Here is a 20,693-nt window from a genome sequence, read left to right as displayed (position 1 = left end):
GTTCATTGACCGGCTAGTGCCATTTCTGATACACAGAAAGCTACTGTGGCGTTTTGACCCAACCAGCAGGCAGTATCATATCCTTTGTTCACAGAACCTCCAAGCATATGTATCTCAATTCCATCCATAGAAGACCTCTCATTGCCTTTCGCTCTCAGGGTACAGTGCCTCATAGCACTCCTCTAGGCCCTCCGCCTCGAAATGCTCCTTAACCTCAGCCAAGAATTTATCCTTCCATTCGGAGATAACCTGGGTAACGAGGGAGTCAGGCTTTGCTCGAATCCGGTGGTTCCAGGAGTTTTGGGACATTGTCCTAGGACGAATAACGAGAGGCACCACTTACGGCGTATTGGATGTGGTTCTTGATACCCAACACCTCGAATGGATCCATGCTGTTATAATCAGCTCTCGTGGCCGCCTAGCGGGGGTCAGTCGCTCGATTCTAAATATTGCAGAAGGGCGAGGGACAATGTACTTACAGGGAAAGTGCCATCGACGTCCATAATATTGCCTGTCAAGACACCGGCGTGTCTGTCGACCAGAGCCTTGATCAGCTTGATCACCTCCTCTCTAATGCGCTTCAACATGACATGGACGTTCGTGGCGGTGGGTCTATCGTCCTGCCAGTTGCGATCGTTGAGGATGGCGACAGCGACGTAGGAATCAACCAGAAAGTCGAAGATGCTTAGGTGCTTGCCGGTGTTGAGGCAGGTGAGCAGACCGTGCATGGCGAGCGTAAGGTGGGTTTCAATAGGGTCACAGACCAGCTTCGAAGTCAAGAGCTCGACGGCGTTGGTGGGGACGGCGATGCCATGGATAGAGAATGGGTAGTGTCTAAGCTGGATGCAGTTGGTAGCTTGCGACCGAAGGCGAAAGGGGCATGGCAAACTTACGTGAAGGAAGAGGACCTTCAAGATGATCTTCATTTGGTATGAGGCCATCTTTTGGGACTCTCGGTGCGATTACGGCGTTTGTGGGTGGAATTCGGTAATCCTTTGGGATGTTGCCTGGAGGAAGCGTTGGTGGTGGTCAGGGTGCGTCACTTGTTCATATACTCGCGCCCTCGACGCCTCGGAAAACCAACGACCGGCAATATTTCGTATCACGCGAGTTTACGTTGTCTTGTACCTCTCCCCTTCGATCCGCGGCAACTAGTTATGCACAAACATTGGTGTGTCGGACTCACAAGCACTAAGGCGCTGTCATTTTGCAAAAGCGCATTGGTATATAGAGGTCAAGTCGATCCCCTACCCTTGAATGCACAAGGAGATTTTGGGACAATCCAAGAATCGTATCCCTGGTTGTATATGGCGGGGTTGAGATATTCTCAGGATTTTATCCTTACTATACGACGAGAGCTAGGGACATTCTGAAAGTTGCCTCCCTCGATGTTCAGCGATAGTTTAGGACATTCTAATAATTGCATCCCTCGATGTTTCAAGAGAGCCTGGAACATTCACTTTACGTCAGATAAGTTGCTTTCATTTGGTTTTCACATAATTTTTCATTTCCTAGGCTATGTAAAGTCTACTCGCTATCTCGAGAGCTCATTTAATGATGTCCAGTCCAATAAACCCAAAGAAGATATCCGTACATGGCTGGAGAAAGCGCAATACAAGCCGCCCACACGCCTATCTTCACTGACAGTTTGGCCCGTCCGATCAACATCTCTCTCCCATTCGCACCGACTTTCGGGCCCACATCCATCGTCAACACGACAGCCAAAACGAAAGGAGTCAGTATTCTCATCACAACGTTCCTCGCAAAAAGCCACTCGGGCTCAAGCCGCGGATCCTCCATCAGTCCGTCGATCACCTCATTTACAGGGTCCATTCGCTGTTTGCCCCGACGTCGGATTGTGTACTTCCTAGTACAATACGGGCAAGAGCTGATCTGCTCGAAAACCTTCGAGATGCACTTCTTGCCATAGATATGTCCACAAGGCAGCATTCTCGGCAGCCCACCTTCACAAGCCGCATCGCCGGTCCCAACAAGACTTCCCCAACAAACACCACATTTATCCAAATCTCGCGGAATTAGGCCGGGTGAAACAACCATGATAGCTGGGGACGAGAACTCGCTAGAGTCAGTGAGATACTTGTTTGGCAGGAACTGCAACGGGAGACATCTCGGTGGCACTCTGGCAGCCAAAACACCAACCAAATCGGGATCTGGTTTACGAATGGCCGGTCCGATGCGCGCTTTGTAAGCTCTCTGGTACAACCCGTACGCATCATCGTACGCCTGCACCCTTCTTTCGAGGGATATTCTCTCTACTTCAGCTTCATGGCCGCGGCGATACACACGGCCCTTATACGCCTCCAATAATTTTCTATCCTCGCCTGTCCTGGCTTCGATGGGGAGGCCATCGTCTTGCGGTTCGTGGATGTTAGGATCTGAGCCTCGACAAGAAGGACAGACGAAATTATAGCAAATCTGCAGGCGGTAAGCGTGTTGCTTTCTGCATCCCCTGCAGGAGCCGTTTTCTTCACAGGCTGTGAGCCAGGAGTAGTGGGCGCAGAGCCAGTGGAAACGCTCTGTGTGGACGCGGCACATTTTGATGCACGGTTGGGTTCAGAAGGTCGAGAATGGAAGGGAATGGGGACGGGAAGGTCTGGATGGGAGGTATACGGTTCTTCTATGCGCTGTTTTTCTGGGGGACAGGAGGGTTGCCGAGGTTTATGGGGTGAGTTCTTCAAAGATGCGAAAAAAACAATGGTTTTGTTCTGGGAAGTCCCATTGTTCTTTGTTTTTCACTCATGCGTGTTTTTGATCTTCATTGCTTTCACTTTTATCTGCTCAATTTTGCCATGGCTATGTGGAAGGAATAGATTGAGATGCATCGTTTTCATTAGTTAGCTAAGAAAGTCTAGTGGATACATAATGTACCGGTCAACTCGCCTACGTGTGGGGAGGTTACCCTTTCTTTTGCCTGACTGTCTCACGAGTTCTTTTCGAGATAATCCCAATCTCCCCCGACACAATCTTAATGGATCAATTTCAGAATTGCTGGATTCCCACACCAGGGGTTTGAGGTGATCATTCAATTCTCGAGGAGCAACTGTGCAGGGAAAAAACTTAAGAAGGAATAGATGGCGATCGTAACTATGAAGCAATCTGCGCCCTGATCCAAAAAGGAGCCGGGAGGTACAGATACCATATAAGGCACCAGAACGCAGAAAAGCCAAGAGCCAAGCTGCAATGAGCAATACCGCAAAGCGAAACTCTCAACCACCTCGAAGTAGTTCTAAGCCAGTGGTCGGAGGAGACATTGACCTTAGTTCCGATGTCCATGGATACGCCAACAGCACACACATACGGGTGTAGCAAGATTAGCATAAAGCACCCCACTAGATGGTATTCGGTCACAGTGTTCTCCGAGAGTCTCTTAGTACTCTGTTTCTAGAAGGGATGCAGAGATAAAAACCTTGCGAAGGAAAGCCTGTATACCTTGCGACAGTAAATGCATCGATACGTGCTTTGCCTTTCCAAGTTGTTTCCAGTCTTAAATGCACGTTCGAGGCACTTTATTCCGTACACGTGGCCAGCAGAGCAGGAATCCTCAATATCCAGTGAAGTGAGGGATCCCCAGCGGATGTCACATCAATCGTCGTCTGGATGGATCAATCCGGGTGGGGCTGCCTTTGCCTCTGGGGAATCGAAATCGCAGAAGTCGGTCAGAAAGTTGATATACTGGTAGTCTAAGGGTACTGGTCCACTCGACAGCATTATTATGATATCTCTTTCCGAGACATGACCAAAACCGCCGGGAGGTGCGATGAGCTGACCATGAAGTTTGCCACCGGCGGCGTGGAAGTTTGCCAGACGACGAAGCCAGTCTGCCTTGTCTGCCCTCCATGAACATGGTATCATCTGGTTCTAGATATCCAGTTGCCTGGCATCTTGGGCATGTTTGTTTGTTCATCGTCATTTTGAGAAGATCTCTGCTGCACACGCAGGCCTGTGCACTGCTTTGTGTGAAGCAAGTATGGCGACATTGCCAGAACATGGTCTCTATATGGGTTGGACACATCTTGGTAAATGTGCACGGTTGCAGCTACGAAGGCGTTGTTGGGGAGTAAATGGTGGCAGACCCAAATTTGTATCAAAACCTGTGTCCTGTTCGCCAGAAGAACAACTGTTCAGGGTCCAGGGAGAGGGCCATAAAGACATCGTGCAATTAAAATTATCTCGCGGCTTTAAAATGGTTTGTTTCTGAAGAGAACATATGCAAAGCACATATTGTGGTTCGTGGATTCTACTGCAATCACGTCAAAGCGGAGGGAGGTTTTGTAGGTTCATAGCCATAGTATTATCAAATTATTTTTGTGAGACTAAGGCTCTTGGCTGCTAACCAAAAAAATTCCCTATCTGATAGAGCTGGGAGGGTCTGGCTCTTTAAAATATTTATGCTGTGGGGAGAGGGAAGTACACTGTCAGCAGAGCGTACGTGGCGATAGTCCCAAGCACGAATCCTAGTAAAAGCCAACTAGGAGGATTGTGGTTGTGGGGGACTTGTATTAAGTACCCGATAACTGCGAGTACAGCGAAAGCAACATGAACCAAGGGCCAAGTTGCCAAGATTACCACCGCTAATAGAGTCCTCTTCCACCGAGAATATCCTCGAGCTCTGTCTTCAGAATCCACATTGAGTTTTGGCGCTACATTCATACTTATTGCTACTGCAAGGAAGAGAGGGAAGAGGGCGCAGACTGCAAGAACTCCTGTTTGCCCGTTATTCCGTTCGACGGCATCTATGCTCTTCATAAAATAATGACGGCTCGAGTAGTGCCGTGCCTTGCTAATGCTGAATTCTTTGCGGCAGTGAGGACATCGCTTGATCTTCTCCAATGATTTGGTAAGTGCATCTACTATGCACTGTCGTCCATAGATATGACCGCAAGGAAGCTTCCGTGCCCCATGCCCTGAACAACTCTCTTCTGGATCAAATGATGTGAGAGAGCCTAGACATATCCCGCAACTGTCCTGGTGAGGTTTGATCTTCCCTGCTGGAACAATCCTGAGTTCTGGAGTGATGAAGTAGGATCGATCGATGTGGTGGTCCTTTCGCCGAGAGTTTAGGGGAATGGGAGTGCCGCTTGCCTTGTCCCAATCCAGCCTATCAACAGCCTCGAAGTCTTCTCGTATAATAATCTTAGCTGCAGCCTTACCGAACAAATCGGGGCCTTCGCCCTGGGCAACAACAAGTTGACACTTGCGAAAATCCAAGAAACGACGCACAGAGTCGGTTCTGACAGCGAACTCTTCACGGGTCAGGTGCTTCAGGACAGTCCATTTGCTACCTTTCTTTGCTTCGCAATGAGGGCAATTCTGAATTCGGTCCCACTCTACTTTCATAATGAACAGATCTCTGCCACAGTTGCAGAGCTCCGAGGTAGTTTGCGCGAAAGCGCTGTGGCAACATCCGTAGAAGAGGGTTTCTGTGTGTAGTTGACACATTGTGAAAGACTGAATGTCTAATCTAGGCTAAAGATGTAATGGTAAAGCATGGACCTGATTAATACCTATCTTTTGGTGCTGTTTTGGAGGAAAACAACCATTTAAAAACGCGGATGGATCCTCGTAACACGAAATTTTGAACAACACATTGTTCGGGCCACTCTTTAAAAATTGCCTGGCTTGAATAAATCTTTGGCATCTCCTTTGATTATTGTTCCGAGTTCTGATGTGACATTGCATGCTGTCTCCTTCGACCTCATTGCTCTGGTTTCCCACAGGACAAATCTAATATTTTAGTACCTCGAAACCAAGGTGTATCTCAAAATAGGGGAATAAGTAACTCTGGAATGTTTCTCATCAGCCTTCTAAGTTGCGGTGCGTGCGAAAGCAGCTGGAAATGTATGTGTTTGCAGGTTTTCTCCTCAACAAGTAACAAAGAGTTGTACCTGACGACCGAAGGTGAGTCACCGCCCCCTGTCAACGGATAGGTTGGACAGTTTTATTTGCATTGGATGTTTAAATTACCTGGACAGACACACCCAGAGTGTGAGAGGGCTGTCTGCCGAGTGGTAGAAGTTCCAGTTGTTTTATCGATAGGGTGGATGATCCCATAATGCAGTCCGGTGGCACAGCCACAAACCCATCCCCACGGCTTTTATCATATGCGTTGGAAAATAGGTCATGATAATAACCAATAAACCTCAAGTTAAGAATTCGAGCCCCAAGTCGGGGGCCTGTGGAATCCTGTTATTTGGGCTTTGTTGGAATCCTTGAACCTACTCGTAAGCACCTATTTACATTCTTAAAAATGCTCTTCGTCAAGCATTACAAAAAGAGGATTCATTCTAGCAGAGTTCAAAACCTCCATTAAATAGAAAGGAAAATTGTTAATAATCTATTCAAGACAGAAACCGAAACGTGTCTCTCAATTTCTAGTTTTCTCTCCAAGTCCTAATTCAAACCAATTCGCCCCACTACATCCACTTTCAAGATGTAATACTCCTTTACCGCCAGAGTACTGTCCTCTCTTAGTTGAAATATCTCACATTCTATCCCGTTGATTGCTCGACACGTCAACACAGGGGCCATCAATAATGCTCAGGGCAATTGGGAAACGGGAGGTTCAATAGTCTCCAGTCTCTCAACCGCCGAGTCACTTACCGAGGCCACTCTGGCAAATACAGCACAACCGGCACTCAACGCCGAAAATGACGAACTCAACCAAAACCCGTTCTCGACAGCCAATCCGTATTCTTCAAAAACGGAGAGCAGCTCGCGGCCGCCAAACCTACAAACTACGCATAGGAAAACCAAAACTTGATGCATATTTCTGTAGCGTGAGATTTGCTTGGTGGGCTGAGGATGGGCTCTGAGTTTACTTCTTGTTTGTTTAGAAGCTGATACTTTTGAATGGGCCGGTGTTAGATATTATTTGTAGTTTGGTGGAGCAAGTGGCGAGATTGATTTGGATTTTCATGGCCTCAATAGACTAGCAATACGTTGTATTAATACCATCTAATATGTGATTGCTTTGCTTTATATTTTTGCAAGCATGGCCGCATAAGTAAGGCATTAAATTCAAGTAACAACACGAAATGCAGGAGCGGCTGCAGCATTTCCAGCCGTATTCTTCCCAATTTATGGCTAAAGACAAGCACATACTTCTGTGTGAAGTCCATCGGCTTCGGAGACCGCTAGTTTTGTGTCATTTGTTGAATGAGGTTGACTGGAGACTGTCGGATAAGATGAGCGTGACTCACTCTAAGGGTGGAGGGAGAGAATCCTCCCGACTGATGACATTTCGCTACGCTATGGAAGGAGTTAGCGCTTGAGTAACAGTCATTTACAAGATTTTCTTGAGAAAATGCCCTTAAAATGGGACTCATAACGGAGGGCATTTTCAGCTCTGCATTCGGAGAACCCTCCATTGAGAATTCGCCTTGGGTATTGTTGCACCAAATCGCCATTGAGCATCCCCACTTATTTTTTTACATCAACAACACGCGTTCCGCCTGGCAGCGTCATATCATCCCGACTCGGAAAATATTGCCAGATGGAAAAGGAGAATCTGACAACGCCAAACTTCATTGGTTGGTCAAATGAAATCCAATGCGAGGTTTGTCCCAAACAGATGCGATCGGGTCATCCCACTCACACATCCCGACGACCTTTCTCGCTTAAAGAAGATCGATCTGCATGTAAGGTCGTGCCTGCGGGGAGTGAACAACCATTCATAGAATTCGTCGCCCGTAATCCGAATTCCAATTTTCTATCCCGTGTCGGAATTCCCCGACGTGCCAAAAGTATCAAATTGACCCTTGAATTTCATGTTTCCTTCCAAATATGGACATTTCGGGATCCTTGTCGTGACTGCCTTGAGTTAAAGTCTTTCCGAATAATTTCCGTAATTAGAAGAGATCAGCAGATTTCTTCTGAACTTGCATCTGAATTCTTCAGGAACGGCAATGACCCATTGGCAGCCCGTGACTTTTTCCCTTCAGCAACCTGCCATTCTCTTGGCTTCGTCTCTTAGCAATGTTTCACGGGGCTTACTCTTACGCCGAGGCCACATTTCTCACTAGAGTCATGCTGTATAACGTGGCACAAACTCAAGTCGTGATGAGGATTTCATATTCGAGAAGTACATAAGAGTTGAATCCGTCCATGCTACCTCCGAATATATATACACAAACTAAGGTGCAGCGAAGAACCAGGAACGTTATTTTGAGAAAGTTCATTTTGGCTCTATTTCTCCAAATCTCATCTTACTATGTGTAGCCTCGGACGCTTGATAGCGTTCGGTTTGTTGGCCCAAGTTGCAGTTCGTGCAAACGCAAACCCCACCCCGAATAACTCTTCGCATTCGACTTGCAGAGCAATTCCAGGGTTACCGGACTGGCCGAGTGATTCTTCCTGGGCTTCGCTGAACAGTTCTCTCAGTGGTCGACTTTTCAAACCTATTCCACCTGGTGCAGTCTGTCACCCAGATCAACCGACTTTCAATGCAACGCTGTGTCCCATGGTTCAAGCCGAATGGCTCACGGCAGTCTTCCATACAGATGATCCGGTCAGCGCGGTCCAACAGAACTGGAACAATGATACTTGTCTTCCACAAGCAAATGTTACCTGCAGTGGAGAGGGATACCCCATTTATGTGATTAATGCGACTTGTGCGGAGCATATAAAAATTGGAGTTGATTATGCCCGGAGACACAATATCAGATTGATCGTGAAGGCAACTGGACATGATCATAATGGACGGTAAGTATTGAGAATGAAATAGTTAGATCACCCCTGATAACGTACTCCTCGTGCTTCAGATCGTCTGCTCCAAATTCCCTGTCGATATGGACGCATCACATGAACGGACTTTCGTTCCACGAAGGCTTCGCGCCGAAGGGCTGCAATTTTTCCATTGATACCCATGCGGTAACAGCTGCTGCAGGTTCTCAGTCAGTCTCTCCAAGTATTTTGACCTCCTCGTTTATTTTTCAAGCGTTGTTATTCCAGTGTAATACTTTCGTGCTCTGCTCCATTCCAATGTGGGGTGTAATGTTCTAACTTCGGAAATTTAGGTTTGGTGAGATGGATCTTCAGGCAAGTCTGAGAAATCTGACCATAGTAGCCGGCAACTCTGAAACTGTTGGTCCTGGTGGATATCTGACAGGTGGTGGCCATGGAGCATTGAGTGCAACTTATGGCATGGGTGCCGATCAGGTCCTCGAAATGGAAATAGTCACACCACGCGGAGAAATACTCACAATCAATGAATGCCAAAATCAGGATTTGTTTTGGGCAATTCGTGGGGTAAGTCTCATCTCACTCTACTAAACGATCAAAATTAGGGGATTCTTGCTTACTGACTCGAAATAGGGGGGCGGATCCACTTTTGGGGTCATCACCTCGGCAACGATCAAAGCCTTCCCAGCGACCCCTTTTGCTGCCGTGACGTTTCTTGTCGGCACGAACACAACCTCAGATGCTTACTGGAGCGTCATTGCTTACATTCTCTCGCAATATCCAAGTCTCTCTGGGCAAGGAATTGCAGGCATTCCATTTATATTGCCAAGTTTCACCAACGTCGAATTGAACATCACCACGCCGGTAGCAGCATATGCAGGATATTTCTTTATGCCGCTCCTCTCACCCTCCAATTCATCAGCAACACTGGCTGCGGCGATTACGGATGTCTTTAATAACGCTACCGCTCCGTTTCCAGGACAGTTCAAGGTCATTGTGCTCCCAAAAACTTATCCCGATTTCTATGCTTGGTTCAAAGACACCAACGGACCGCTGGATGGTGGGTCTGATGCTTTGGTGGGTTCTTGGCTCCTGGATGAAAAAGCGTTGACAGGAGATCTGAACTCTTTGAAAGAGGCGATTAAAGCATTTACTCCACCGGACTCATATAGTGGGCCTTACTTAGTCTCTGGAAGGAATGTGTGGGATTCTGTTCCTCGTGGAGGAAGCAATAGTATCAATCCAGCTTGGAGAAAAGCCTATCTGCACTTCAGTACGTCTCGCATAATCTGATGTTCATGATTGGAGCTAATCGAGAGTAGCAAACAGCGTTTCATGGGAGCCTCTAGACCCAGCTGGAAAGGCAAAGCAGGAAGATTTTCTTACCAACACTTACACCAAGGCACTTCGTGATCTTGCTCCAGATATGGGAGCATATGTGAATGAGGTGAGTCAAATTCGAACCTGCAATATATTCGTTGCTTATGGAGCATTCTACAGGCGGACCCAAACACGCCGAACTGGCCACATGCCTTTTGGGGAGATAATTATTCAAGACTTCTAGACATCAAGCGAAAAGTTGACCCGCATGATGTGTTTTGGTGTACGCCATGCGTTGGAAACGAACGATGGGAGGAAGTTGGAAATATGCTTTGTCAAGTCTAAAAGTTGATAACAGCCATTTGAGATCGGTTTCTTATAAACAGGAAACTCGTCGAGACATTCATGTGGCTGATGGTGGAGCCAATACTGACTTTTATGCCCTTCTTTCTTTTGCGTCAACTCATCTCGATCACTCTCACAAATACACACAATTACTGTCTTTACAATTCTTCCCGTATAACAAGCACATCGGGGCTCTGACAAATGTGTGCGAAGCATCAGTGACGTAGTACGCATATTTATGATCAAGATTACTGTAGCTCATCGATTAACTCAATTCAAATACGCTCCCCCTTCTCCTAGCCTCCAGCACCGCTCTCTCGATTATCCCAGGACGACCATTGATACTTTCCCATTGCAGCCCCACAGCACTCCTCCAATTCCTTAGCTCCTGCTTCTCTTTCCAGCTGAGTAGCTCCCCTCTCATATATCTGAAATGCTCTTGACTCCGATACTTTGAGCTCCACTCTTCCTTTTCCCCTTATCCTGGAGTCTTTTCCGTCGCACAGGAACGTGTAGTTCGGCCATACCAAAAATCTGTTGGTGGGAAATTCGCAGTAATATCTCAACTCAACGTTCTATAGCCCCAAGGGCTCCGAACTCCAGACATTTCCATTGTCCGTCAAGAGTTCGTTTGTGTGAGGAGACGCAGAAATCAGACAAGCCAAAAGCTCCGTCTCTTATCATTCCATTCAGGTCGTAACACCTCATTGTTCATCAAGCCATACAAATAACACTCTCCAATAATCTCCCACAGCTCTCCCACATTTTCACGGACTTCAGACCCGAGATTCCTTATTCTTTCAAGTGAGTCAGTCTTCTCTGCCAGTCGAAGCACAAACGGAGTCTCCGCGCCATCGAAAATTGCGATAACATTACCCACTTTGCAGGTTTCAGGCGCTAGTCCGATATATCCGGATCTTGTCATTATGTACTTCCGGTCATCGCGCGCGATCTTAATAACCCTAGAATAAAGTTCTGTGTCGAAGCCGGCTGGCCCTACGCTGTTCGAATCGTGCTGTGAACCTGATGGCGGTGTAGAGTCCTCGGGTGCAAACGCATCCACTACCTTCTGCCACAGCAAAAGCATGTCGTTAGGAGTGAGGTGTTCTCCAAGTCTCCACTTGCAAAAGTCAGGTGTATTTTCAAGTATGATGCTTTGCGCAAAGACCGAATCTAGAGCCTCCCCGGTTGGGTATTGCCAGTTCCGCAGTTGCATCCGCCTAATAAAAATCTCTTTGAACGCTAGAGCCTGAGTGAAGTTATTCAGAACACCCGGACCATCCCACGGGACTGGTGTTGATTTATTCGATGTATCTGGGACTGTAATAGACAGTTCATCGACATAAACACCTTCAAGTCCGATAATGCCACTACTCGCATACTCAGTTGATACTTTAGGCCGAGAAGATGTCGCTGAGTTAAACCCATCACTATCAAACTCGTTACCATGGCCCTCAAACCTCCAATCTGGAACCCATGAAGGAAGATGAGCACGATATGATGCGGCGTCGGTTGTTGCATTACTGGAAATTTGCATTGCTCTGTAACCGCGGTGGAGAATACTGAGATTGGACCTCTTCAGGTAGCTCAGAGCTACTTCCGTAAAGACCAACTCGACTGTCAATCCGTAGTCTACTGGCCATTCCGCACCGTCAGTTGCAATGGCAAGAAGTCCATAAACAATGTCCACTTCCAGTTTGCACTGACGCTGTGAATAAAGGTCTAGAAGTAACACAAGATTATGACCTTTCCCATGCCAGTATTGTTCTTTTTGCATGCATACAAGAAAACCCAAATGCACATTCCCCAGCCTAGCAACACATGTTTCTCCAACGGTAGGATGTGAAACAAGCAGGGAGATAACAGAAAATCCTAACATAAAATCATGGGCGGACAATGCCATCTCGCCATTATGAATGGTAAGGTTTGGCGCAAGAACGAATTCCTGGATAATCCAAAGCCTCTTGAACCAGTCTTGATCGAAATAGGCCTCGAACGAACCAAATTTAATCGTCTCCGATAGGCCAACGATCTTTTTGGATATACCATTGTTGCTTTGGGCAAAGCCTGAGGCGACCTTAGTTGTCGCAAGGACGCTACCTGTGAGGCCATCCTCGGTTACCACCCTCGAAGGAATACCGTATTCCCAGGCGGAGTTGGCGAGTTGCTTCATTGTTTTCATCGCTTCTCTCGTATTCTCATCCCCCTTCCCAAGCCACACCAGAACAGTGGTCGCATTCCGAAAAACTTGAGACATCAGAGAAACTTGGTGGTTTTTCTCCTGGTTGTCCCTCTGATTGATACAAATGGCATCTACCCAAAGATGGCGACGTTGTTCTGGATGTCTCAGCTGCCTCAAGGCAGCAGCGAGGTTATCCGTGATGGCAAGAACACCTCCGGGTAGATGAAGCATCTCGGGAAACACCTCAGCTCCCCAACAATAAGACAGCGCCTCGTATGGCGGTTTGTCAGAGCGCTTGGCGGTAAAGAGCTCGCCATGAATGGTGGTTGGGTCGGACGAGGCTGGCGGCGATACAATGAGGATTCTGATTTCATCTTTGGGGTCGATGGGCTGGTATTGATATGGAGCGTTGAGAGTTAGTTCGCTATCGGCAATATTTGCTGGTGCAGCCATGGCTGGAGGTGTTGAAGCCTCGCGGTGACGTGCTTGAGAAAGAACCTGAGTGTTCAAATCAGTCAGTGTCCGCCATAAATCAGCCGCAACGGTAAACACCCATCTGCCAGCACTAGTACGATTTTGGCTAGCTGCATTATCACCTCTGTTGGCGCCGGTTACGGAAAGCCGTAAGGACCACATGTGCCGATGCGAAACGCAAAACCCGCACCTGCTTGCATGTTTCACCCTACCAAAAATCGCCCACGCCCACTTCTACTATCCTTCTCTCTAAGCCACTGCTACTTCTTAAAATCATTACTCTCTCTCTTTTAATTCCTATATATAAGTATGGGGTAGGAGAGGGGGGCGGGGAGGCGGGTGAAAGTGAAAAGTGAAAAGTGGAGAGCGAACTTTGAGAGTCGAGAGTCACGAGGAAAAGGAAGCCCCATAATTATAGGCTTTAATCGTTAAATTATAGGCTATAGGTGCTAAAAAATTAGTGGTTGACTTTTGCGTGGGGTGCGGCACAGATTTCTGGTGAGATCTATTATGCAAGCGGGTGTTGTGTTTCGCTCTGGCACATATGGTCCTTACAGCTTTCCGTAGCCGGTGCGCCTGATCCTGATACTTCGTAGTAGGGGAAACAAAGGTTAAAATGCAGGGGTGATGCACCACAGTGCTGCCCTAAGCAAAAACCCTAGTATTTTGTATACCATCCATCTGCGTCAATCACAGCTTGGCATCGCTCTCTCATACTATGTACAACCTCCTTAATTCTCTCGTGTGTAATCGAATCCCAAGCTTCCTGAATTGCAGCCCTGAGCCTTTTATAAGAGCTATGGACTTTAGGGTAGTGCTCTTGTATATAGTCCTTTATATCATCCCAAAGGGTCTCAATTGGATTTAAATCAGGGGAGAAAGGAGGCCATTCAATAATCCTTAATCCTGCAGCTGCAATTACAGATCGTGTAAAAGCAGAAGCATGTCCCGGTGCGTGGTCTTGTTGGAAGTATAAATCAGGATATTCGCGGAGGATATCGTCGACGATAGGGATAATAATACCAGAGTAAGAGCCTCCATTAATTGTCTCCCACTCCTTCTCCCAAAAGAGCCCTCGATACCGGCCGTATCTCCCACTTATTAATCTCCAGAACATCCATCCAATCTTCTTCCGATACTTGGATTGCACGCAATCCTTGTGGTATACCTCCTCTCCTCCAATCTTGCGTGTGACCCAAGTCCGTATATGTCTCCCAGGTTGTGCCCATGTCTCATCGCTCCAAAGGATCTCATCCCATTGCTCGTCCGTCCAATTCTTGTGTTCTTCCGCCCAATCAAGTCTTTTCCTCCTATTCGCTTCAGAAAGCGGTGGTTTCTTTCGTGAGACAAATCGTGCGGATCCCTCCTTTTTAAACGCTGTCCGGATCGCATACTCTCCGCAATCGAGGCCAAGTATTGAGGGGATCTCAACCCACGGAGTCTCGCGATTCTCTTGAGAAGCTGTTACCCATTGGATTAGCCTCTTTCGCTGAGGGGTATTGAGTAGGATTTTCCGTCCAGTCCTTTGTTTTTGAGGGGTAAGACGATGGATAAGTGCGTGGCAGACTTGCTTATATGTATAGCCAGTTTGAAGGCATATTTGCTCGCGTGTAAAGTTGGCGTCAAAGAAAAGGGTTTGAATACGGAGTCTCTGATCGCGTGTAAGCTCTGGTTGTCTTGGTTGCTTAGGGACGGGAATCGAGAATGCGGATGCCATACTGAGAAGCTACTACTGCAGTATAGAATTGAGTGGTAAAAGCAGCAGGCGCGCATCTTAAGTTCATTGGGTGGACCCCCCTGTCTAGCGTAGAAAGTGCTGGAAGCGAATTAACCTCTGTTTCCCCGAGTACCGTAGTATGCGCCTCCAGGTTAAGCGGCTCCAGTAATCGTTCGATACACCTCAATCCCTCTACGAAGGCGTGCGTCATTAAAAATCGTCCATTCGCTAAAAAGCGAGGAACACCAAAATCGCTACCTTTGGAAAATCACACCAAATCTCAATGCAACCCCTAAAACTCCTTAAAATAGCTTTGTGAGGCAGAAAAGAAGCATATCTAACTTTTGTGGAATTTTCTCAATAATTAAATATAATACGGAATTACGAGAATTTTTATATTGTGAGAGTCAAGGTTTACCTAGCGAATTGGACGATTTTTAACGCCGCCCGCCTTCGTATTCGTATTGCTTTGTGCTGGAGCTTCCGCAGCCTTTTGGTTATTGATTCGGCGAACCTCCGTATCTATCGAACAGTAATACCTAGTGAAGATATTCCCACGATTAACGAATATTAAAACTAAGATTTATTTTCCCTGAGGACTTTACCTCTCGTTAAGCGACAAAAATTATCCCGGGTTCTCGCTTATTGAATTCGGAATAAGGGGCCACATTTACGTTCACTACATCTGCAACCGCCATTCCGTAGCTTCTGAATGTTCATGCACCACTGAAAGAACCAAATCTTAATCAGGAATCTTTAGAAAGGGTTCACCCTAATTGAACCGACTGGCAGCTCAGCGCTACCGAGATGCCATCGCTAGAGCAGAAGCCGAGTGTACCAGAGAGCGTGGACAATTGGAAGCAAGACCCGAACAGTTGCGAAATCAAACTATAGCCAGCTTCATACATCGATCCTCATCATAACCTTCCTTGACATCCATAACGCTGTGAACATACCCCTCTCCAACTATCTGAAATCTTCCCTCCGTGGCAGTGTTGCGAAGGACGAAGGGAACCCTTCCGCCCTTACAAATAGCAATGAGGTCTCCTATTCTTGCACCGTCAGGCACGAGAGCAAGTTTACTGGTCTCTGTCCTCGCCATGGATCTTCCTTCAATGTGTGCAAGACCGTTATCATAGAAGTCATCCTCCTGCGGGCTGAGCTTGAACATCACCAAGCGCGGCCATATAGCGAAGCAGACATACGATGCCAGAAACAGTGTAGCGGGAATTGCTAGGCATTGAAGAGTGATGATGTGCAACCGTTCCAAAGTCGGTTTGAAATACAATTCGGAAGCTCGTATTGGAATGAAGGTCCACCCCAGCTTCAGGACAATGGGAAGATCGTGGAAGCCCCTTTGCTGGAAGCGTCTAATCAGTTCCATAATGGAGTCTGTGTTGTACTTGAAGTCTTGCCCGCACGTTATAGTAGCCAAGAACTCTTGCGAGACGGGCTCGTTCCCGTCGAACTGTGTCCACCAGTTGACGAAAGTTTCCAGGAGGTGCGAGCCGGCGAAATTGAAGATATTTTTGAAACAGAACCATGCACTCGCTTGAGCCTTCTCTGTGTTGCATGCGTGGCCAACCTCAGTAATTCTGTCTATCAGGTGCCCCGAGAGATATAGAATATGCGTGTGAAGATTGCCCCTGAGCAGAACGCTTGTTAGACTCATCCAGGGTATGAGATCAATCGTTTATGGTTACCACTTACGGGGTCTTCTCGACACGGTACTCAAACTCAGAATATTTGGCCATTGTATGACTACCGGATCCTGCGTTGAGAGGTATGGTGGGATGTTCGGTGTTGCTCCAGTCAGGTACCCAGGAAGGTAGGTTGAAGATGTTTTCATCGTATGATTGCAAACGAAGAGCTGCAAAAATATCAAGGTCTCGCCTTCCTTCAAGAATGGAGATCGCCGTTCTTGTATACGCTTCTTGAACTGATAGACTATAGTCTTCTTCGATCCCAAACGTTTGAGCATTGTTCATCTCGCGACAGAGACCTAGCAGACCGAAGATCTTGTCCACTTCCATTTTTGACTGGCTTCCGCGGAACAGAGATATTATGGAGAGAATGTCCCGCACCAGTGTCAGCTTTTCACCGGCCGCTTCTGCATGCAACCATGATGGATCTCCCAGACCTTCACGTGGACCTCCACGGACGAGGAACCTGACTGCTAGGATGTTTGTCAAGTTTAGTGAGTTCTTGCTACCAATAGCACTGAACGCTGCAGCGGAAGCGGCCAGTGCAAAGTCGCTCAGCGACACACACTCCTCGCCGCCTCGAAATTCAAGATTCTGACTGAGTCCTATTTCTTGAACTATCCAGACTCGTGTGAAGTATGGGTTCCGCAGGAGAAGAGTAAATGCTCCAACATGCCATAGATATCTATTCGGGTTGATGAATGACTGCAAGAGGCTAAGGGATTGACGTGGTGCTTCCTCCTGGTTCTTACTGCCAGCAAGGTAACTACTGCGCATTATATCGGCTAGGAAACGAATAGCTTTGAAGCCTTGAGCAGACACGTAAGTCTCTTGTCCTAGCCAGACGACTGTTTTCTCAGCCAGAGCATATATCTTTCTCATCAACCTCACTTGGCTAGTCTTCTCATCGTCATCTTTCTGATTGATGCAAATCGCGTCCGTCCAAAGAATTGTCGGCTCAGTCTTGTGCCGGAGTTGGTGAAGGGCGGCGTAGAGATTTGACTTGACAGTGAGTGACGCGCCATTGCAATAAATTTCTTTCTCCTGGTTTTTTCTCGACCAATGTTTCGAAGGAAGGAGAGAGGGAGTCATGTAGTCCCACATGTAGGATAACGCTACGTAGTTTGCCTTTGCAGGCTTGCCCGTCCCTCCTTTATCATCTGTGGTGTGCTGCGGCAAAACCAACTTCTCCAATTCGCAAAAGATATCATTGCCGAAGCCTGGCCGAACCTTGACGATACGTATTTCTTCGACGGCCAGGTCAAGAGCAAATGACTGATAAATATCCTGCATGCTTTTGGTGGCCATGCATGGCTCTGCAATGAAGATAATGTGAATGAGCAGTAAAGTTGGGAAAGAATGGCCCAACGCCGAGTCCTAGTATTTTAGTTCAAGCCACATTTCTGGTGGACGGCATGTTCCACACAGAGAGCACATTTTATGCACAGCTTACATCCTGACCGTTGGTTGCGAACGCTTAGCGGCGGTTCAGCTGAGCGCCACCCACCTCTGTTTTTGTACTTGGCAAAGCTGGACCACGAGACAACCAACAAGAGCAGTTTGATTGCAAATCTTGCAAATCACAGCCACTAGATGATAAATACTCGACCCTTCATGGAATCTGAACAGCCGTGTAATACACCCTTTCACCCTTATCGAGGTTATTGACAAGCACTATTGCGGAAAGTCAACATGGTGGAAACTGAGCACAGTAAAACCTCGCTACAAGGATCCTCGATATGTTCCCCCTATTACTAAATGGGAACACCCGATTAGTTAACTGGTAGGCCGATTGGACTATGGCTCGTATTGGGGAGTGGGCCTTAACATACAGTATATTTCTTATTCTTATAATTATTTAAGTTAAGTTTACTAGCTATGAGGATGAGCCCTCTCCCAAAACAAATATCAAAATAATTTGAACTCTGTCCATATACAGTGCTTTGCAAGCCAGGTATGATTGATATGGACATCCATATTGCCACTGACTGAAAGTCCGATTCTTTCATATTCAAATTCCTTCTCTCCGCTCTGTTGCAAGAGCAGAACTCTGCAAACGTTGAACTGGCCAGGCGCAGCGGTCGAGAGAAGGAGATACTTCACTAACTTCCCGTCATGGGCACCCATGTATCGGTTTGCATCAAAGCGGGCATGGCCAAGAATGAAGTCCGTCTTCTCGTTAAGCAACTTCCCGTCCTGAATGATTCCATTCCCAAGATATCCGACGATCTTGATCCATCCTCCAATCACACATCCATATGAATCAGGCCCTTGAAAATCAATGTGCCGATCTACGATGTGAACATAATGTGTCAGATCCTCTCTCGCGCCTCTTGGATAAAACACATTACCATCAACAGATGTCCAACAAAAGGTTGGTGCTCGGTAGAAACCGGGGTGCTTTGCAACGAACTCAGTGCACCAACTCAAACTATACGAAATATCACCTAGCCAGAGGCCGGCGAAGTAAACATCCTCGGATCTCTGCCTGAATGACTTGGCAATTCCAGTGATTGCTGGCAATTTATCTGATTTCCGGCTCAACTTGCGTCGGGAGTATTCGGGCACAATATCGTAATACCAATGTTCGCGCAGTTTTTCCCGATTTACTGTCTTCACAGACTGCAATCCCAGCTTCGCAACACCTCCACACGTTGACGGTGAACGATGCAAAATGGTATCTTCCAGATTCAATCCGCGTTCCAGTGAAACTCCGTGTACTTCACGACACTCCCAGACGATTTGAGCGCCAATAAAATGTAGGATTCTGGGAGACAAGTATCTTTCTTGATAAGTCCATCCACGTTCTGAAAGCGGGGTCTTTTTAAGGGACTCGATGCCGCGGATATAGAAACAACGACAAATACCGGGAGTCCAGATATATAAATTGCTCATTTTACCACCATTGAGCCGATTTGAGATTTTGATCAAACAATCAACACAAAAGTCTTGTTGTTCAGGGGTATGGCGGAGGAAGCCAGCAGTACAATCTGACCCAAGTTCCACGGCAATGCTGACCAGACAATTATCATATATAGATGCCATATTTGCTGCCTCGGTGGCCCAGTCATTTGGGTCATCCTGAATAATGCACAAAGCATCCACCCAGAGATACCGAATTCCAAGTTGACGTGTAACTCTGAAGGCATCCCGTAAAGTTTGAGGAAGGCTGGAGGCTTCTAGACGCTTCAACCGCTTCCCAATATTATCATGAGTAGTTACACTGCCTGGTGGCATTGTCGTCCCCCAACAGTAGCTTAGAGTAGCATACCCGGAATTCGCAAGCCGATATGGAATTATTTGAGCATCTTTAGAGTCTTCATTAAACGGTAATAATGGCTCTAGGTCAATCAAACGTGCCGGATGCCCTCGAGTTGCATGCTCGTGACCCGCGATGACGAGCAAAGATGGTTCGATCTGCAGTCACCAATCCAAGCTTTTGCAACTTCGTAGGCCCCTGACGATGAAGGCAGTTCCGGTCTCCTTCGAATACGGATACCTGCAAGGGCAGCTGGATCTCCTTCATCGGTAAATACTGGGTATTTGATGATATCTGACTCATCACAACCTTCATAGCTTATACCGAGTGTTCGATAGTTGTCATTTCCCTTAGAGTTGAGATGAAGTCGAAAATTCCTCTTGTGGTGCAGCTCGGTCTCGTGGGAGAAGGATACGCAGAGCCGGCATTTCCCATCAACAGGCCAAGTTTTAGTCGAAAACATGGAATCGTTGGCATGTTTGAACCCTTCTGGGGGGCTCAAAGTCTCGATAGAGATACTTTTGCACAAATCGCACAGCGGGTTTGATGGTTGCAGATCCATTTCGAGTGTCGAGATGAATGGTTCGAGGCTGGCCTTAAGGCACCATAGTTGTATTTCAGCTCGTCACGTCGTATGGTTCAGCGTCGCCGTGCCTCAATTGAAATTGGAAATTGGACGTCGAATTGGAGGATTGTGTTGAGGTGGTAAGGCTAATGGCCGAATCCTGAGAGTCATAACTTGTACGACGATGAAACCTTCTCATTCGAGGCCCAACATTCAGTCTTTTCCGCAATTCAACAAGCCGGACGAGGACGGTGGATGTTGGGATGTTGAGGGAAGGGCTGGTGGTTTTCCGTATATTTATCCTGATGATGATAGAGTAGATAAAATAGGGGTATTGAAATTTGGTAGATAGGAGGTTGGTCGTGTTGGGGCCTGGAAGATGCATCGGCGGAAGTGGCGGTTGATAGGGGAAGGACTAAAACGACCCC

The 20,693-nt window shown here is 47.1% G+C and overlaps 7 protein-coding genes across 7 annotated transcripts; 1 reads left to right on the top strand and 6 right to left on the bottom strand.

Annotated features, from left to right (window-relative positions):
• Positions 1-301: 301 nt before the first annotated feature.
• On the bottom strand, positions 302-1,049 carry K444DRAFT_323031 (uncharacterized protein). The gene has a single exon (XM_024871892.1). The coding sequence runs from the start codon at positions 939-941 to the stop codon at positions 429-431; it is 513 nt and encodes a 170-aa protein (XP_024740453.1). The 5' UTR covers positions 942-1,049; the 3' UTR covers positions 302-428.
• Positions 1,050-1,449: 400 nt separating this feature from the next.
• On the bottom strand, positions 1,450-2,837 carry K444DRAFT_609751 (uncharacterized protein). The gene has a single exon (XM_024879632.1). It carries the CDS (start codon positions 2,554-2,556, stop codon positions 1,552-1,554), a length of 1,005 nt encoding a protein of 334 aa, XP_024740452.1. The 5' UTR covers positions 2,557-2,837; the 3' UTR covers positions 1,450-1,551.
• A 1,570-nt stretch (positions 2,838-4,407) lies between these two features.
• On the bottom strand, positions 4,408-5,460 carry K444DRAFT_626627 (uncharacterized protein; the record flags this gene model as incomplete). The annotated part of the gene is made up of 1 exon (XM_024882680.1): positions 4,408-5,460. The coding sequence occupies one exon, from the start codon at positions 5,458-5,460 to the stop codon at positions 4,408-4,410; it is 1,053 nt and encodes a 350-aa protein (XP_024740451.1).
• A 2,738-nt stretch (positions 5,461-8,198) lies between these two features.
• K444DRAFT_556250 (FAD-binding domain-containing protein) lies at positions 8,199-10,498 on the top strand. Its single transcript, XM_024876736.1, has 6 exons — positions 8,199-8,721; positions 8,781-8,912; positions 9,036-9,267; positions 9,334-9,973; positions 10,023-10,147; positions 10,201-10,498. Exons 1-6 carry the CDS (start codon positions 8,231-8,233, stop codon positions 10,363-10,365), a joined length of 1,785 nt encoding a protein of 594 aa, XP_024740450.1. The 5' UTR covers positions 8,199-8,230; the 3' UTR covers positions 10,366-10,498.
• Positions 10,499-10,572: 74 nt separating this feature from the next.
• On the bottom strand, positions 10,573-13,048 carry K444DRAFT_609749 (HET-domain-containing protein). The gene has a single exon (XM_024879631.1). It carries the CDS (start codon positions 12,998-13,000, stop codon positions 11,018-11,020), a length of 1,983 nt encoding a protein of 660 aa, XP_024740449.1. The 5' UTR covers positions 13,001-13,048; the 3' UTR covers positions 10,573-11,017.
• Positions 13,049-15,330: 2,282 nt separating this feature from the next.
• On the bottom strand, positions 15,331-17,768 carry K444DRAFT_609748 (HET-domain-containing protein). Its single transcript, XM_024879630.1, has 2 exons — positions 16,449-17,768; positions 15,331-16,384 (listed from the first exon to the last, which is right to left on the bottom strand). The coding sequence occupies exons 1-2, from the start codon at positions 17,747-17,749 to the stop codon at positions 15,622-15,624; spliced, it is 2,064 nt and encodes a 687-aa protein (XP_024740448.1). The 5' UTR covers positions 17,750-17,768; the 3' UTR covers positions 15,331-15,621.
• Positions 17,769-18,862: 1,094 nt separating this feature from the next.
• Positions 18,863-19,711, bottom strand: K444DRAFT_488702 (HET-domain-containing protein; the record flags this gene model as incomplete). Its single annotated transcript, XM_024873172.1, has 3 exons — positions 18,863-19,086; positions 19,168-19,261; positions 19,382-19,711. Coding segments are annotated over 3 exons (648 nt in total), but the record flags the coding sequence as incomplete, so codon positions are not given.
• Between the last annotated feature and the right edge of the window lie 982 nt (positions 19,712-20,693).

This window comes from Hyaloscypha bicolor (assembly GCF_002865645.1).
Source record: "Hyaloscypha bicolor E unplaced genomic scaffold K444scaffold_50, whole genome shotgun sequence".
Lineage (NCBI taxonomy): Eukaryota > Fungi > Ascomycota > Leotiomycetes > Helotiales > Hyaloscyphaceae > Hyaloscypha > Hyaloscypha bicolor.
This window is presented reverse-complemented; position numbering and strand designations above follow the sequence as displayed.

What these genes read in the sequence shown, in the direction of transcription:
- K444DRAFT_323031 (XM_024871892.1), bottom strand. Translation starts at nt 941, where the DNA reads ATGGCCTCATACCAAATGAAGATCATCTTGAAGGTCCTCTTCCTTCAC.
- K444DRAFT_609751 (XM_024879632.1), bottom strand. Translation starts at nt 2,556, where the DNA reads ATGTGCCGCGTCCACACAGAGCGTTTCCACTGGCTCTGCGCCCACTAC.
- K444DRAFT_556250 (XM_024876736.1), top strand. Translation starts at nt 8,231, where the DNA reads ATGTGTAGCCTCGGACGCTTGATAGCGTTCGGTTTGTTGGCCCAAGTT. An exon ending in GGACATGATCATAATGGACG is followed by an intron (nt 8,722 to 8,780) that starts GTAAGTATTGAG and finishes CTCGTGCTTCAG; the next exon opens with ATCGTCTGCTCCAAATTCCC. An exon ending in TGTTTTGGGCAATTCGTGGG is followed by an intron (nt 9,268 to 9,333) that starts GTAAGTCTCATC and finishes GACTCGAAATAG; the next exon opens with GGGGGCGGATCCACTTTTGG.
- K444DRAFT_609749 (XM_024879631.1), bottom strand. Translation starts at nt 13,000, where the DNA reads ATGGCTGCACCAGCAAATATTGCCGATAGCGAACTAACTCTCAACGCT.
- K444DRAFT_609748 (XM_024879630.1), bottom strand. Translation starts at nt 17,749, where the DNA reads ATGGCCACCAAAAGCATGCAGGATATTTATCAGTCATTTGCTCTTGAC. An exon ending in TACCGTGTCGAGAAGACCCC is followed by an intron (nt 16,385 to 16,448) that starts GTAAGTGGTAAC and finishes CGTTCTGCTCAG; the next exon opens with GGGCAATCTTCACACGCATA.